The 17,524-nt window shown below is 37.9% G+C and overlaps 2 protein-coding genes and 1 long non-coding RNA gene across 5 annotated transcripts; 2 read left to right on the forward strand and 1 right to left on the reverse strand.

The window, feature by feature from the left end:
• The first annotated feature begins 3,330 nt into the window (after nucleotides 1–3,330).
• Nucleotides 3,331–3,969, forward strand: LOC103445770 (uncharacterized). The gene is made up of 2 exons (XR_530809.4): nucleotides 3,331–3,512; nucleotides 3,691–3,969. It is a non-coding gene; the product is annotated as an uncharacterized lncRNA (long non-coding RNA).
• A 1,066-nt stretch (nucleotides 3,970–5,035) lies between these two features.
• On the reverse strand, nucleotides 5,036–7,474 carry LOC103445771 (pentatricopeptide repeat-containing protein At1g79080, chloroplastic). 3 transcript variants are annotated; one of them, XM_008384809.4, is made up of 2 exons: nucleotides 7,285–7,474; nucleotides 5,036–7,090 (listed from the first exon to the last, which is right to left on the reverse strand). In XM_008384809.4, exon 2 carries the CDS (start codon nucleotides 7,055–7,057, stop codon nucleotides 5,354–5,356), a length of 1,704 nt encoding a protein of 567 aa, XP_008383031.1. In that variant the 5' UTR covers nucleotides 7,058–7,090; nucleotides 7,285–7,474; the 3' UTR covers nucleotides 5,036–5,353. The 3 variants fall into 3 exon arrangements, with proteins under 3 accessions (XP_008383031.1, XP_008383030.1, XP_028965853.1); XM_008384808.4 differs by having other exon boundaries at nucleotides 5,036–7,084; nucleotides 7,285–7,464; XM_029110020.2 differs by having other exon boundaries at nucleotides 5,036–7,084; nucleotides 7,168–7,357.
• A 3,743-nt stretch (nucleotides 7,475–11,217) lies between these two features.
• On the forward strand, nucleotides 11,218–17,467 carry LOC139188488 (uncharacterized). Its single transcript, XM_070806060.1, has 7 exons — nucleotides 11,218–11,343; nucleotides 11,428–11,509; nucleotides 14,693–14,825; nucleotides 15,002–15,159; nucleotides 15,277–15,753; nucleotides 15,854–15,982; nucleotides 17,148–17,467. The coding sequence occupies exons 2-7, from the start codon at nucleotides 11,460–11,462 to the stop codon at nucleotides 17,170–17,172; spliced, it is 972 nt and encodes a 323-aa protein (XP_070662161.1). The 5' UTR covers nucleotides 11,218–11,343; nucleotides 11,428–11,459; the 3' UTR covers nucleotides 17,173–17,467.
• Nucleotides 17,468–17,524: the final 57 nt, after the last annotated feature.

Consider the following 17,524-nt stretch of genomic DNA (forward strand, 5'->3'; position numbering starts at 1 on the left):
TGCAAGTACAATGCTGATCTTATACTGGCTCACTTTGGCATGTTCTTTTCTTGTGGAAACGGTTGCATTTGTTTCCAGCATCTTTGATTGTCTAATTGTTACAGCCCGTCCCGAGATTCTATTTATCGAGGTTGTGAAATGACGAAATTGTCCTTGACGGATGCTAAGGTATGTGTGTGACATATTATTGAATAATGCATATTTTCCTAAGTTTGGAAAATTTGAAATGGATTAAAAATTATTTGTAATTTATGTGGTTAGGGAAAGAAGTTGGACTTGTTTTGGGATGGACCACACACACACACGGGATACCCTCACCCCGTGCCCTCTCTCTCTCCTCTTCTCGGTTCACTCTCACTCTCTCCCTCTCGAAACTGTACAGACCAACCCAAAAACCCTTGAAATTTCATGGATCGAAGTGGAGATTAGCACCATCGCGTTCGTGAGTGCCCTACGAACTCAAAGGTCCCATTTTCAGGTAAGGTTTTCCTCATTTTCATGTTGAAATCACAAGCACCGAGTTTGGCACTATTCATTAACTTTGTATTGGTTCGTTTTTAGGACAATCCAAGCTCATAGTGAGCTCTAGGAAGTTCCCACGAAGCTCGGGGACGTTCATTTGGAAGTTTTGGACGTCGGGAAACCCTAGTTCGAAGGTGGCCGATTTTAGTGAAATTTCCCGACGTGATTTCGAAGGATTTGGAGGTTTTTAAAGGTATAGCCTTCTTCCTCTCGTAATTTGTGAAGTTTTGGTGAAAATTTCATGGAAAATGGTTGAGAATCGAGTGAGAAAAGACTGATTACAAGTCTGCCCAGTTTCCGGCGCCGACGAGTTTTCTCGGCGACTGGAGGTAGGGGATGATGCGCGTGGAGCCTCGAAAATTTTTTCTAAAAATATGTCGACGTCTGTGATGTCGAGTAGGTCATTGTGGTATATTCATATACCCAAATTGAGCACCGTATGAGAAGTTATTACAAATTGTCGGTTATGTGCTTTAAATAACGTTGTTTTAGTTGTTTCGCATATAGGTGATACCTATCCCGAGGACGAGCGCATTCAAGGACGTCACGAGGGTTACGACCATTCGACTTATCAGTGAGTGGGCAGTTATTTTCTGTTATTACCTATATACTACTGAATTTCCCAGAAATTGAATTTAAATGAAAGTATGTTTTAAAATGCCATGCGTGCATATTATGAAATATAGGAATTGATAATTGATGCATATATATATGTAAATTGGTGCTGTGGACGCACAGGTGAGTATCAGGTGAGTTTTATATTATCCATGTGAATTGTGTTGAGAGCTCATAACCTGCATCCCTGGTATTAGTGCTTATATTATTCACCCGCACCGTACGCTCACCTTGGATCCAAGTAGGTGGATGTCGTACAGATCATGAGAGGGTTCCGACATGCTAGTCGTACAGACCACTAGAGGTGGTTCCGACTGGTAGGTGACCTTATATTATGTGCACAGATGATTGATGAGAGAAGCACTAGAGCGTATTCTTACACCATTCTTGTCGTACATACTACTTCAGGTAGTTCCGACTTATGTGTAGAGTAGTGCCGTACAGGTCACCGTGGTGACTCCGGTTGGTTTGGATATTGAGCTATGGAATTAACTGTATAGGACCAACTGCAGGGTCTCCGGTTGATACATTATGTCACCTGTTATATTGATGCATTCTTAATCTGTTATTGACATTTATGGCATGGCATATTTTCTGGGTTTTGATAAAGATTGGTGATTTGAAATATTTGAAGAAGTATATGCATATTATGTTATTTTTTGGGAAAGTATACATGTTTTACAGCGAGGGGTTAGAAATGTTTTAAATGAAATGTTTTTGAAAAACTTTGGTTTTACTGACCCACTCAATTTTGTTTTGCGCCTCTCTATGTTCTAGTTAGCAGCGTTGGTGGCCCACGAGGATTCCCACGGCGTACTGACAGACTACATAAATGTAGGACTCACCTGCAGGTATTGTAATTTAGTTATGATCCTACTTGACTGCACCTAGTACTTATGCTCTGAATTTGTGTGTTTCACACTTAAACTTACTCTAGCATGTTAGTTGGATATTATTGCTAGTAGTTGGTTTTTTATTCCTTCGTATTTCTCTTATCTTTTGCTTCTGCATCGCACTTTTGGTTACGTCACGCTCACGTGACGGCCAGCACGCCTTGATTCTAGGATCGAGGTGTGTCACTAACAGTAGTTGTTAATTACCCTGGTATCACCTTGTATACTTGAACCCTTTTTGGAGGATTATAATTGTTCCGAAAGCGCAACAAAAACTTGAGACGTTTAGAAGGACCGTGAATAGTTTGAAACAGTTGGTGAGTGCAGTAGAAGGGGACTGCAAGGTGGTCAAAATTCCGGGCTGGTTGCAAAGGGCGACCGAAGTTATAGAGGATGATGCTGGTCACAGTATAAAACTTTGAGAGAAATCGAAGAGAGAATCGCAAAGTTGAACGGACGGTGGGATACGTCAAAGACACCACAAGACTGCTCGGCAGGACAGCGAGTATCGTTGAAGAGGTTAACAAGCATGTGATGGCAAAGGAGGTAGGGACGATACATGTTTATGGAATGGCTGGTTCCGGCAAGACAGCGGTTGTGTCGAAAGCCAATAACTTTATAGTGAGTGAGTACTGCAAAAGTATTACTGCGTCCTGAGATGGCAATACTAATAACAACGACGGAAATGGCGAAGAACGTATTGTGTTAACCCGAGATTGTGTCATACATTCTGCTAGGTGATACATTTACCAACGAACAACATTAACTTCCGAATAAAAATATTCAGAAGAAAAACATTTGTGTACAAAACAACAGCAAACTAATCTTTGACTAAAATTACAAAAACACTTTGTTCCTTTTCCATCGTGCAACTGCCTTGTGTGTTCTCGTTTTCAAGCCAGTAAACGATTAAGATTTACTGTTGTTGAATTACCATCTATCACTTTGAAGTTCATGCATGAGAACTACATCAAGGCATCTAAGACGCTTTACGAAAACAGCAATACAATCAGAATAACTAAAAAGGTTAACTATATGTGCTTGCATCCATGTATAACTAAAATGCTGAGGATTCTTGGTATGCTATAACTAAAAAGGTCGACTGTAATCTGTTCTTCGCGTTGTCGTTCTGGTCCACAGTCACACTCTTCTCCTCTGATGACTCCAGCTCGGTCTTCTGGCTTTCCATTTTCTCAGCTTCACCAATGAGTTTGATTGATAGATTTTCTCACTTAGTTTTCTCGGCAACCAAACAGAAAATTAAATTTAGAAATTGGGGATACCGGGCTTTTTCCATTTTGGGCCTAAGTTAACAGTATTTCCCCCATTCTGGGCTTCTTGGCCCATGACCACATCTACAAGAAGCAGCACCGAGATTAGGGTTCAGACGCATCAGAAACCCTGTAGCTTTCTTCTGGAGACGTCGCGGCCATCGTTCTGGTATCACAGTAGCAGCATTTCCCATCGATCATGAGGGCCAAGGTAAATCATCAACACCCTCTTCTGAAATATTTCTATTTTCAACCTTGAATTCGATGGGTTCTCTTTGTTTCCGTGTTCGAATCGAAAAGTCTATCAAATCTGCCGGTGATGGTTGAATCAATTGCGTGCGGTGGTTGTGATTAAACTGTATTGTTTTTATTGACATCGTTGTTTTCAGTGGAAGAAGAAGCGCATGAGGAGGCTGAAGAGGAAGCGCCGAAAGATGAGGCAGAGATCCAAGTAGCCGCCTTTTGCTCCGTCGTCCGCATCGCCGCCTTCTCATGGGGTGAGCTAACCCATGTGAGGTTGTTTTGTAGACTGGAGGTTGCTCGTGAGGGTTTATTACTCTGAATTTCGGTTTTAGTAGTTTCGGGATTCTAACTATGTGGATGTTAATGTTCTTATGACTGGTTTAACTCTGCTTCTAATTACATAATTAAGTATCGATTTGGTTAAATTGCAATGGCTTCTACTTGCTTTGATGTTTTTCGACTTTGATTTCCTCTGTTATTTTTTGTTCTAAGTTGAATGATTGTGTTGTTATGATGCAATGTGGATCCCGGGTCGCATTAGATGTCAATGTTTAGAGCTTTTGTATCCTCTGCTCGACCTGGGATCGTATATGATGCATTGTTTTGTGCCCATTAGATTCAGTTCTTTAGGTTTTAGAACACATAAACAAGGTCTGTAGGATTCATTGGCCAACCTGCAGAACCAGGACTTGTCCCCGGACACCATCAGCAGGTTCTTTGGTCCTGGTTTCTTCTCCTTATCGGTTGTTTATGTTTTCCGGTGTCACGCTGAATAAAAAATCCTAGGCGTTTAGTATTTTAGTCTCGCAACTGCTTTCCTCTGTCACCATTCACGGCCATCACCATTTGGCTGTGTGCTCCTTAACTTATCCAATTATACCTTTCACAGCACCAAATGGATTTTTTCTTTCACCATTCATGCATTATCGTCTCAAGGCCTCCGAGAGTTTTTCAAAATTTTAGATTTGCAGAAACCCAGTTTGGTTGCTAACAAGTCGTAGGTATCAGGTAAGTGGGGATGTTTGGGTTTGGTCATGTATCTGATTTATCTGAGTTGATCTTGAACTTTGGTCAACTTCGGCAAGAAAATACAATTTGCTTGAGCAAAATTGGGATATACGTAAGTCTGCATTATACGGTGTACACTGGACAGACATGAAGAGAGTCCTCTTTGCCCGGTGATATATGTTAAATTATATTGGTTCCGTTGTGCATGGATTTGCATTTCATCACCCCGTTGAAAGAGGTCCTAAGTTTGAGTTTCGCAGTCTCGTGCTAGGCCCTTGAAGTTGCGTAAACATTCATGATATGAGAGTTTCTGCCAAACAATTATTTCTTTGCTGAAATAACTATATGCATTACAGCTCTTCGACGATAAATATATTTGCCTCTGCGCTGAGTTTCAACACGAGAAAACCCGATACACAATCTTCGGAGCAACGCTCTTTCAGAAAAAAACAACATAATCGTGCATGTGGTTTGAAACAGATCTCAGAGCAACAGTTAAAGACTCAATTTACAGAAGGAAACCGGAGTAACAGCCTTTCATAAAATAATTAGCTTCAAGCAAATGAGGTTACAGAGTGTGGGGCAAAACTTGGTCTGAACTCGTTCTCCGCCCATTTCCAAATCCTGTATCGATGGATATTATTATTCACAAGGAGTGCCTTTCCCATTCTTCTTCTTTTCTGCCTCATCGCCCATTTCCAAAATCTACAAAACAAAAGATTCAAAAGGCCCTCTGAGTTTCCGAAACTTCTTGCCCTTCTCTCCTTTAACACTGTTTCCTTTTCGTTTTCCCTTGTGTGCCTATCCCAGTAAATCCTCAAAGTCATACTGCATGACCAGTCTTTCCACTGTATTCAGACTCATAACATGTCGCAGGTGCAACTCCTTTAAGACTCTGGCTGCCAGCTCCAGTTCTCCTTCGTGCGCAATTCCTTCCACCAGAATGGTGTAGGTCATCTCATTAGGCATACGCCCTTTCTCGACCATCATCTCAAAAACCTGGAAGGACAAGTCTGTTCTTCGCGATTTGCAAAAACCGAGTATAAGAGCATTGAAATTGTCGGTATCAGGCCTAAGGTTGTTTTCTTCCATTACCTTGAAAATCTCAATCGCCTCATCAAGCATACCCTCCAAACACAACCCTCTGATCAGAGATGAATATGTATAAGAATCTGGAGTGAAACCGTGCTTGGTCACTTCGTACAATATTTGAAACGCTGGAAACGTGTTTCCTTTGCGACACAAGCTTGAGATTACGTTTTTGTAGAACTCGTAACTGGAGCACTTTTGTTTATTACAGAGGCTTTGAATGATAGAGAATGCCGCTGGCACCAAACCTTTCTCACAGAGCACAGCAATGGCATTGAATGTTCCCTCATTAGGATTGCACCGCCGATGAATCATTTGGTCTAGACACTTCACAGCACCATCCACATTCCCCTCTTTGCAGAGATGACCAATGATCGGATTGTAGCTGGCAGCGGTAGGTTTGAAACGACCTCTCAGCATTTCGTCCAAAACTCCAAGAGCATGCTCAGTTCTACCATGAAGTGCAAGTGAACCGATTAAGATGTTATACGTAACTATGGAAGGGGCCCGGTCCTCGCCTTCCATCTCAGACAGAAGCACATTCGCCTCTTCCCACCTTCCCTCGTAACACAAGCTCCTCAACACGATGTTATAGCTCACAACATTTGGATCGAATCCCATGGAAGGCAAACTCCTAAAGAACCGCAACGCCTCATCAGTCCTACCTTCCTTACACAAGCCAGTTAACAAGACATTGTAACTTACCAAATTAGGCTTTCCACCTTTAGCAATTATCTCCTGCAGGAGCTTCATGGCTTCATTGACCCCTCTTTCCTTATAAGCAGCTTCCAGCAAGAAAGAGTAGGTATAAACATTCGGAACCAACCCCTTCTGTATCAGTCTATCCAAAAGCTGCAAGCTCTGATTCAAGTTTCCGCGCACGCAAAGCCCTCTAACGAGCGAATTGTAGGTCACAGTATTCGTTGGATATCCATACTCCTCCATCTTCTCTACCAGCTGCATTGCATACCCAATGTTCCCTCTTTTACACAAGTAATTCACCAAGAAAGTATAAGAAGCTGCATCAGGTATAATGCCGGAAACAACCATCATTTCGATGACTCTGACCGCCTTTCGCATCTTATTCGCCTTGCAGAGGTCATACAAGAGCTGAGTTGCCTGAGCCACATCAGGCTTCTGGCCCTTCCCCACCATAGACTCCAAGTGCAGAAAGGCATCAATGAGTCTGAGCTCCCTACTTCTTCTGTCATTCTTGGCATGCCTCCAGTTGGGCAAGGTGAAAACCGTGTCTTTCGGAGAAATCGTGATCTGGGTAGTCGCCAAAACTCTGGAAAAGCCCTTGCTGAGTGAAAGGGGTTGGAGATTCCTGATGTGGGAGAAGAAGCCGCAAGTCTTTCTGGTGGCTTCTGGCGATGGGTGTGCAATTGGAGAGACTGAATTTACAAGAACCGCCATTGACAGAGCTAAAATATGCTACAAAGACTGAAACTTTTGCAACAGATAACAAGAATCAAAATTCTGGGTTGGTTAAATTCTCATTAGATGAACATAAACAAATGGATTACCGAATGTTTTTCCAGGATGAATGTTTTTCCAGGATGAGCACGGATAATTTTAACACTAATTAATAAAAAAACCGAGAGATGAATAAGAAATGGAGAGAGGGGAAAGAATCAACATACATATCAGCTGCTGGGTTTTTTCAGGAATGATTGGTTGGTCCATTTGCTATCTCACTGCTAAAAGTTTGATCCTTTTCCATTTGTAATCTGGTAACTGGTAATATAATGTTTCACATTGCTCCATTTCTTCCACTGTCCAGTCCCGTCCCGTCACTTTGTTATCCAAATAAGTTGAGGGGGGGGTGACTTCACATCCACAAGCTTTTTGACCAGCTTGTAGGCACGCTCTCCCTTGTTCTGTTACCAGTGTCGGATTCAGGATTTTAAAATCAAGTTATTATAATTAAGGTACGTTAGGTGTTAGTCAAGCGGCGGATTAGAACCTAGTGTCTATGCTTCTAGACGGCGCCTAGATAGAGGTCTAAACAAACCTTAAATAAATTTATTGTATATCAAATAAATAAGTACCTAATTGGACAACAATTAAAAAAAAACATATGAAAAATGGGGAGTACTTTCTTCTTCATTGGAACCAAGCTCCAAGGACAGCTGAGCCTTGGTGGTCTTCTTTGTGTTTCTCTTCATCTGAAATTAGATATTTTTTCTTGGGTCAAAACTTCTGTTGCACATCATCTGCACAACCATGGTGGTTTCTCTTTTCCACCACCTGCCCAAACCATCGGGTGATCTTTGCATGTTTTCACAGGCGCTTCTTCGGACTTTTGGATGGTCCCGTGATCACCCGGGGTCATGAATGGATCTGCCCCTGATCTTGACTCCCAAGTTTGTTGATTTTTATTAAAAAATTGAGTGCCTTTATTTGATACCAATTTCTTTGCATGGGTAGGAACTCAAGAATAAAAACGATTTTAATTTTTATTCCTTGTAATTAAGCATGTCTTTAGTGGAAGCGATGAAGGTAAATTTTGCTCTTGTTTTCTGAGTAAAGGTTATACGGTGAAGAGACCGGTCAATGCGACCTTATTAAAGGGAATATTTGGGACATAAAAGTCTACGATAACTCGTACTTGGTTGCCGGATCTACGAGAGTTTTAATTTGACGAATCAACCGTAATTTGAAGATAAAACGATGAAGATGATGGATAGGAACTCCTACTATGTGATCTCTAAGTGGGATTTCTAGTCATCTATTCCTTTTATTTTCTAAAGAAGTGGATGTTTTGTATGATTGTTCAACAAGTGAACTGTAAAAGAGTGAACTAATTATCAGATCGACAAAATTGTACAAATGATATGTCAAGACCATATTGTTCATTGGTAATGAATTTATACTTCCAGTTTATCTTTGAATAAATTATATATATACTAAAAGGGAAAAACGCCTAAATCACTATTCATCGTACAGTGAATTTCCGATTTTGCCCTCGCCCATTTTTCTTTTATTGCAACTTTGCCCCTTTTGCTTGCTGTCAAACGGAGAACATTTGCTTTGCTGTCAAACGGAGAACAAAATGGGACGCGTGGGTTTTCCCAGCTTCTTCCCTCTGTCTCTTCGACTCATTGTTCATCCTTTCCACCGCTTCAATCTTGCTCTCACAGTTTCATTCCCTTTTAAATTTTTTTCTCTCACGGTTTCGTTGCTTCCTTTCCACCGCTTCAATCTTCCTTCAACTGGCTGCAGGCTCCTCTATCAAACCCTATAAATCGTTTTGCTGTTTTTGGGCACTCTCCTTTTTATCCTTGCTCCTTGCTTTCCCCAACCTAGAATCCTCCTCCTTTCCCCGAAAGAGAAATCTTAAATCCACAACCCAAAACTCAGTCATAGTTGCCCAACAAAGGTAGATTAATTGAAGAAAGATTGCTCCATCAGAGCGGGCAAGATGGCTGGATAAGTATAATCCATTTAACTTGGTAGAGGTAAATTGTAGTAAAGTAGGTTACCTCTTCATCTCTTCAAATAAATTTGATTATCTATCAATTTCCCTGAAATTATTTTTGGTTTCATGTGTGTGTGTGTGTGTTGTTTTTTTTTTTACTTTACAGGGTGATCTGTACGATCACGCGAGCTTGGTGAAGGCGATCGACCAAGTCGACGGTAATCCTTGGTGAAGGCGTTCGAGCAAGTCGACGGTAATCCGCAATATTCCTTACCATTTTTTCGATTTTAGATTCTGGGTTCTGCTTGGGAATCAAATGTATCGTTTGTGTTGGTTTGTAAGAATTTTATGTTTTGAATCAATTAGTTTCTTTATTGAAGTTGTTCTTAATTCATCATTTCGATATCGTATTATTTTGACCATATTATTTGCTTTAGTCTTGGTGCATCAATCTCACTGATTACAGTCAATTGCAGATGAAGCAGCTAGCTAGCTTTCACCAGAAAACAAAACACGGTAGCATTCACCTTCTTCTCCATCTTTCCAAGCTAATTAGTTATACTATAGATTACAGAGTAAAAGTCCTTAATTTATCATTTCTGGTTTCATATAATAGATATACATACAACTCTTAACAAATGGATTATATCTGAACAGCAGGATTTGAAGTCCTCGGATGATCAAGTCCAACTGGATTGATTTGCGCTCAGATGTTAATTTGAGTATGTGCTTCTAAATGATGATAGATTAATTTTTGTCAATTAGTTGGTTTGATCCTGCCCTCAGTCTATATGTTTTGGACGTCAAGAAAGCATGATGTTTTACGTGAAAAAATATCTCAAAAACTAGATTATTGTGAAACTACACACACCAAAACCAGATCATATATGTAATGAATAGAGAAAAATGTGAACAAAACAAATTGAGTATGTTATGAATAGTATTTTATATTCAATAAGGCACAGGTCCGATAGGACAGTGACTGTTTGCTTTTAGTAGTCCTTGAAATTATAGCTTGCTGATTCGTTCCGCTATTTCATTTATTGTGCAAGTATTATCATTTTAGAACTTAGCTGTTTCATTCTTTCTGCTTATTTCATGCTCAATTTCGTCCTCAATTTCCCTGTTTCATTCTTTCTGCTTATTATTATTTTAGATGTCTGCATTGATAAATAATGTATACCACTCTTATTTTAAAGGGGATCAAGATTATAAAACAAGCGCCCCGAGCGACTGACATCTAATGTCATGTAAATTGACTTGCAGTTGTAGCGGAATGATGATAGATCCTATCCGAAGTTTATCACATTTTCAGTTTAATAAGAAGATCAGAGTCCGTGTATGCAGAATTTGGAGACCTAAGGTTATAGGAAAGGATGCGTTTGGTGGTCTTCAATGTATATTGGTTGACGAAATGGTAAGTATTTTGTTTTTTTAGGTTTTCAATTTTAAATTGTGGTTATGATTTCAAACTTTTGCTCTGATGTATATCATTTTATCAGATTATATTTTTTGAATTTAAATGATGTACTGTGCATGTTTATTTGCCTAATTTTGTAAATTTATTTGTAATCATGTAGAAAGATGCAATTCAAGCCTCTGCAAAAGAAATTGATTATGAGAATGTTGCTCCAAAAATTAAAGCTAATCATGTTTATGAGATCACTCGCTTTTCTACCAGTCGTTGTAAACTGTCCTACAAAATTGTCCCCCATGAGGCACAAGTGTGCTTCAATACAAGAACAAATTTTGAAGAGTTGCCAGGTGTTCATCCAAACATTCCCTCACATCGGTTTTACTTAACTATTATTCCCAATTGTCTTCTCGTATCGATCAATATGATATTCTCACAGGTAATCATATATATATATATATATATATATATATATATAATAAAAAAATTTAACATCAATTTAGTATCATTTTGTCAATATTTTTCAAGCATTTTCATATCTGACTACACTTTTTGGATAAATTTTGAGACGTTCTGGGACGCATCACTGCAGTAAAGCCTTTGGAGGACAGAATGATCAATAATGAGAGAATGGAGAAAATATGTGAAGTTAAGTTGCAAAATATCAGGTAAATAATTTGTCGAGACATCTGAATTTCTCAAAATTGTTGCACTAATTTTTTCGTAATATTCATTCACTTAAGAAAGAAGATGTTAACCTGACGTTGTGGGGTGACACTGCAAAGACTTTTGATTTCAAAGCTCTGGAACACTTGACACCACCAGTTTTGGGTGTTTTTACAAGCCTTAAAGTTAGACAATTCAGAGGTATGAAATTTTTTAGTTCTATGTTCAATTGTTCATTTTTATTATATAAAATAATGATTTAATTCCTCATCTATAAACAACTAGAAAATATTGTGCTGAACAGCAGTATTTCCACAATGATTTTCATCAATCCAGACATTCCTGAGGCAGCACCTTACAAAGCAATGTCAGTTCCTATATTTCAAATTGTTGAAAATATTGTTTTCATGTTGAAATTGAGTATGAGAGAAAAAATATGGATATACCTGTTTACTAATGGTATGCATATAAATATGAAACTGTTATTTCAATTAAACACATCTGGGAATACAATGTTTTTATATTTCTTTTAGTTTACATGTTTCTATAATTAAAAAGGCTATGATCTAGCTTTTTTGAGTGTAAGTTTGATTAAATAATTTGCTACAACTACCTAAAATTGTACATTACAAACTAGCATACCTGTTTTTGTAATATTGTAAACTTATGCAAGCTATATGCAAACTTGGAAAGGTTTATCAAGTTGATTAGAATTGTTTAAAAAATGATGTATACAACTCATTGTTGTTGCTGTACAGTAGATGAGGTGGAATTTGTCTCCCTTTAAGGTCAAAATATTTTGTTTTATTAAAATTCATGATCTTTTTTTTCCCCTTATCCGTAAAAAAAATCTCTCATAAGAACGTGTTCATTTTAGTCTGCCATAACTGACACACCCTGTCCTGAAGGAGGGCATGCTGGCCGTCACATGAGAGTGACGTAACCATTTACACAGTTCGGAAGCTTTTAAAATACAATTATTAAAATGGAAACCCTCGAAGGTGAGTCCTACTTTTGTGAATTCTGTCAGAATACCGTTGGATTCCTTGTGGCCACCAAAACTCTGCTATCAAGAACCTGGAGGGGCGAAAAACAAAATTGAGTGGGTCAGTAAAACCAAGCTTTTCAAAAACATTTCGTCAAAAATAATTCTAACCCCTCACTGTAAAACCTGTATACTTTTCCCAGAAAATAGTATAATAACATAATACTTTTCATAAATCTCGAATCATCAATTTTTCTTTAAAACCCGAAAGTATGCCATGTTTTAATTTCGAAAACAAAATAAATGATGCATCAATGTAACAGGTGAAAAGTTGAATTAACCGGAGACCCTGCAGTTGGTCCTGTACGGTTAATTCCATAGCTCAACATCCAATCCAACCGGAGTCACCTCGATAACCTGTACGGCACTACACTGCAGATAAGTCGGAACTACCTGAAGTAGTCTGTACGACATGGATGGTGTAATAATACGCTCTAGTGCTTCTCTCATCAATCATCTGTGCACATAATCTAAGGTCACCCACTAGTCGGAATCACATCTAGTAATCTATACGACTAGCATGTCGGAACCCTCACTTGGTCTGTACGACATCCACCTACTTGGATCCAAGACGAGCGTGCGGTGTGGTGAATAATATAAGCACTAACACCATGATTGCAGGTTATGAGCTATCCACAATATACACATCAACAATGCACATGAATAATATAAAACTCACCTGATACTTACCTGTGCGTCCACAGCACCAATTCACATATATATATGCATCATACATCAATTCATGCTTTTCATATACTTCTATGCATGGCATTTCAAATCATACTTTTCATATAAATCTATCCATTGCATTTTAAATCATACTTTCATTTAAATTCAATTTCTGGGAAAACTCAATAGTATATAGGTAATACGAAAACAAAACTGCCCACTCACCTGGAGTTCGCCCTACAACTCCCTAGCACAACACATCAAGGCGTCATGACGATCGCCGCCTAGAACAATAATCAAATCCAACCTCAGAAATCATATCGATAGAATATAACTTATATAAAACACATCACTACGCAGTTCGATCCGAAAGATCTGCAACTCAGATTTTAAATCCATAACTTCCAGAGGTCCACAATATATCTCTAGGACAACATCCTGAAATTTCATTACCATCCAACGGTCGGATCTCCGTCAATTTCCAAAACTAAGTGACGGTTAACATTTTATTTTATGAACTTACAACTCCAATTCCGGAAGATCCGTAACTCGGATTCCCAATCCGTAAGTTCCAATAATCCTCAAATATTACGTATTACAACGTATCAAAGTTTGGTGACGATCCAACGGTCGGATCGTCAATTCACATTTTCACCTAAATGCGAAAACTATAAAACGTTATTTAAAGCACCTAACGAATAATCGTAATAACTTTCTCATACAGTGCTCAATTTGGGTATATGAATATACCACAGTGATCTACTCGACGTCACGAACATCGACATATTTTTAGATTATTTTTTTGATGTTCCACGCGCCCCCACGCGCCCTTCTTCTTCCTTGGGTCGCCGGACTGGTTTTTCCGGCGACCGTTTTCCGGCCAATTTTAAAACCTCTTGTTCTCCTTCGTTTTTCACCCATTTTCTTCGTATTTTATATCAAATTGAAGCCCCAAACATGTAGAATCACGATAGACTAGTTTAAGGCTCTAAAAATCAAGAAATCGCACCGGAAATTCCCAAGAAATTCGGCCAAAATGGAACCACGTGATCCCGACGTCCAAATCCTTCAAACGAAGTACTCCGAGCCTCCTTAGGACTTCACTAAGCTCACTACAAGCTTAGAATTCCCTGAAACACGACATTTTACGTGTGCATGAACAGTAACTCAAAAATGGAGGTTCGGGTTTCCCGTGATTTCGAGGGTTTCACTTCCTAAAACTAGTACCAATGAACTCAGAACGTCGAAAGGATGAAGATGCATACCTTGGTTGCCTCGATCCGTCGAGTTTTTAGAGGGTTTGGGTGTGTGCCGTACACATTGGGTGTGTGTGTGTGTGAGGTCGAGGGAGAGACAGAGAGTGCTACGAGAGGGAGAGAAGACAAGGAGTGCGTGTGTGTGTGATTGTGTGGCCCAACACAATCCTCACCATCCATCCAAATCCCTAACCACAAAAATTCAAATTCCAAAAGTTTAATCCCAAAACTTACAAAATTAATTCAAATAATGTCACACACACACGTACCTTAATGTCCGCCAAGGGTAATTACTTCAATTCACGTCCCAGATATAAAAATCCCGGGACGGGCTGTGACAATAACAACATTTGCATATACATTTGGACAAACTTTTGAGAGACCACACTTTAGAAACACAAGCCATGTTTGTATATGCATTACATGGTGATGCAATAAATCTATAGAAGTATGAAAATTATTCTTGCAAATTTCTGATGGTATAATATGTGAAATTTTCTTTTTCAATTGATAAATGCTTAGTATCCCTTCATGGTTTAGATTCTTATTCGATTTGATTTGAATACAAAAATATATGCAGCTTTGTTGGTCCGGCTCATTCTGTAAAAATGTTGTCAACATCAGCAAGGCAATTAATGGGATCAGAACAATTAGAAAACGCTGAAAAAATGTCTGTTCAGGATTTGAATATTTTGGATCCAGATTTGTATAAGGTAAACAAACTTTTCTCAATGTTTTAGAAATCAGATATGTGCACCTGCTGTGATACTAATACGCATCGTTTATTGTTAAATAAATTATATTCCTCATATGATATATGACACATTAGTTAAGTATATATCATTCTTAGAGATCCATATATTAATTACTGTCTGTACATATATTTCAGAACACTTCAGTCTTATGTAGAGCAGCTGTTACACGTTTTGACACGCATGCTGGCTGGTGGTACAAAGCATGTCCATGCTGCTACAAACAACTTAGAAAGGATGAAAATAATGACATGCTAATTTGTGTAAAGCACAATGTTCAAATTCCCCTTCCCTGGTAAGCCAAATGTTTATAACTAATTTCATAATATTTAAGTACCCTCATTTGGTAAACCAAATGTTTACAACTAATTTCATAATCTTTGTACTGAAATATTGTTCTTCATATACTTAGGTTCAAAGTAAGTTTAATCCTCGAAGACGCCAGCGATGAGACCAATGCTATCATCATTGGTAAACCGGCTGAACGTTTATTTGGAACTTCATGTTATGATTTAGTTGTCGAAAAAGGGTTTACTGATCAACAAGAGCTACCATATGCAATTCTCCAATGTCAAGGGCATATCAAAAATTTTCAACTTCGATTTGGAAATTTGAAAAATGATTTCAACAGAAATGATCTTTTGATCCAAGTGATTTTCGACGACAAAATACAAGCTGTTCAATTAAGTTCCAAAGCTTCTTATGAATCATTGGCTGAATTTGAGGAGGAAGATACGACAGCTCATAATTTTTCATCTACCCCACCACTTTTTGATAAAGAGTTAAAACCTATCTCTTCCACCATTTTACCCACTATTGTCACATCATCTACAAAAAGTTCAATTCGGAAGAGTCTCTTCAGCTCTGAGAATAGAAAAAAACAAAAAAGGTAAGAGTTTTCATGGTAATTATTTCATTTGTATCTATATTTTCAAATAACCTGATATTTACTAATGTATTAATCCCTCTTCTGTTTATATTGATTTAAGGGAAACTGAAATTACCGAAGAAATAGATGAACAAAACGCTTCAAACATTGAAGATTTTCCCATTAAATCTCTCAGGAACAAAGTGTCTCCAAGCAAATCTGAAATAGTGTTTGCTGCTTCCAAAACCCGGTACATTACATCTATTTGTTATGAATGCTTTAACTATTAGTTAGGTCCCAGAAGTACGGTTTTACTTTGTGGTTAGGACTAGTGGGATGAAATTTTGTTATTAGGTTCCCAACTTAGCATAAGAAAAAGCTCAAATGCTTAAGTTTATATTTGTTTAGAGTTGAACCTGGATAGGCTTGCTGTACGAGTTTACACTTATGTGTGGAATTGGTGCAACTTTTGGGGTTTGTGCAATGTTATTTTGATCAGTTGTTGGCTAAAATTTGGTTAGTTTGATTTGGGTTTGGTCAAATTGTTTCAATGGTGGGTGGGATTGGTGTCCAGGGATATTATGGTTTTGTGAGGTTTTGATAGGGTTGTCATAAATGGAGGATGTTAATGAAGTTAATGAACATGCGTATCTTTGTAGGCTTGACTTCTGAACGTAAAACCTACTCTTTTCAATTGTTGGGAAAGGTTTCTGAATTTTTATTTCTATTTATGTGTGTTGAATTTTGGGTTAATTCACACAAAGTTCACAACAAATTTTAACAATTAACAAATACTGAAACATTTGGCTCTTCCCAGAAAAGGAAAATAAGAATTTATTCTTCTTTATTTTTGTTTATTCTGATAAAGCTTCTTAAAGATTTGGTTCTTATTGGGATGAAATTTTGTTATTAGGTTCCCAACTTAGTGAAAACATAAGAAAAAGTCCAAATGCTTAAGTTTATATTTGTTTAGAGTTGAACCTGAATAGGCAGAATTTGTTAATTTTCCTTTTTGTCCATTTATTCCAAAAGTAACTACTGAACTTGGAATTCACACAAAGGTCACAACAAATATTAACAATTAACTACTGAAACATTTGGCTCTTCCCATAAAAGGAAAATAAGAATTTATTCTTCTGTATTTTTGTTTATTTTGATAAAGCTTCTAAAAGATTTGGTTCGTATAGTTCTTTTTCTACAAAGATAATAATTCTGATCCATTCAAACTTAAAAGAGCAAAGTAGCGAGCACATTAGTTTGACTATCTCCCTTAACCAATATCAAACTATCAGTCATTGTTAAGTTTAATTTATGAAAGGGGTTTGCTTACAATTCTCACACTGGATTACATTTTTGTAGGTTAATTTTTCTTTTTATCATATTTCTTATGCAAATAATTTAATTTCAATATACAGCAAGAACAAGTGCAAAGATGACTGAAGTTCTCTTTAACAATACAGAACAAATGGAAGATGTTTTTTGATGAGCCCAGCTGCCCAAGAACAGAGAAGCAACATGAAAAATAGAACCATGTGGGCAATTTTTGAAATTGTATATATTTGGGACTTGAAGCTCCATCCTTTTAGTCGTTCAGATCTGTGTTTTTTGGTTGTACATAGAACTTTTAACATAGAGTTAGTAAAATACAGGTGCAAAATAAACGACTAATCAATGTGGGAGACTTTTGGAAGTGTATGTAAATGTAACTTAGCAATTTCCCCTTTGGATTGCAATCACTCAATTGCTTTGATTGGCTTCTAAATTATTAGAAGATGGGTGTTTTAAATTGTGA

Source organism: Malus domestica, chromosome 10 (assembly GCF_042453785.1).
Source record: "Malus domestica chromosome 10, GDT2T_hap1".
Classification (NCBI taxonomy): domain Eukaryota; kingdom Viridiplantae; phylum Streptophyta; class Magnoliopsida; order Rosales; family Rosaceae; genus Malus; species Malus domestica.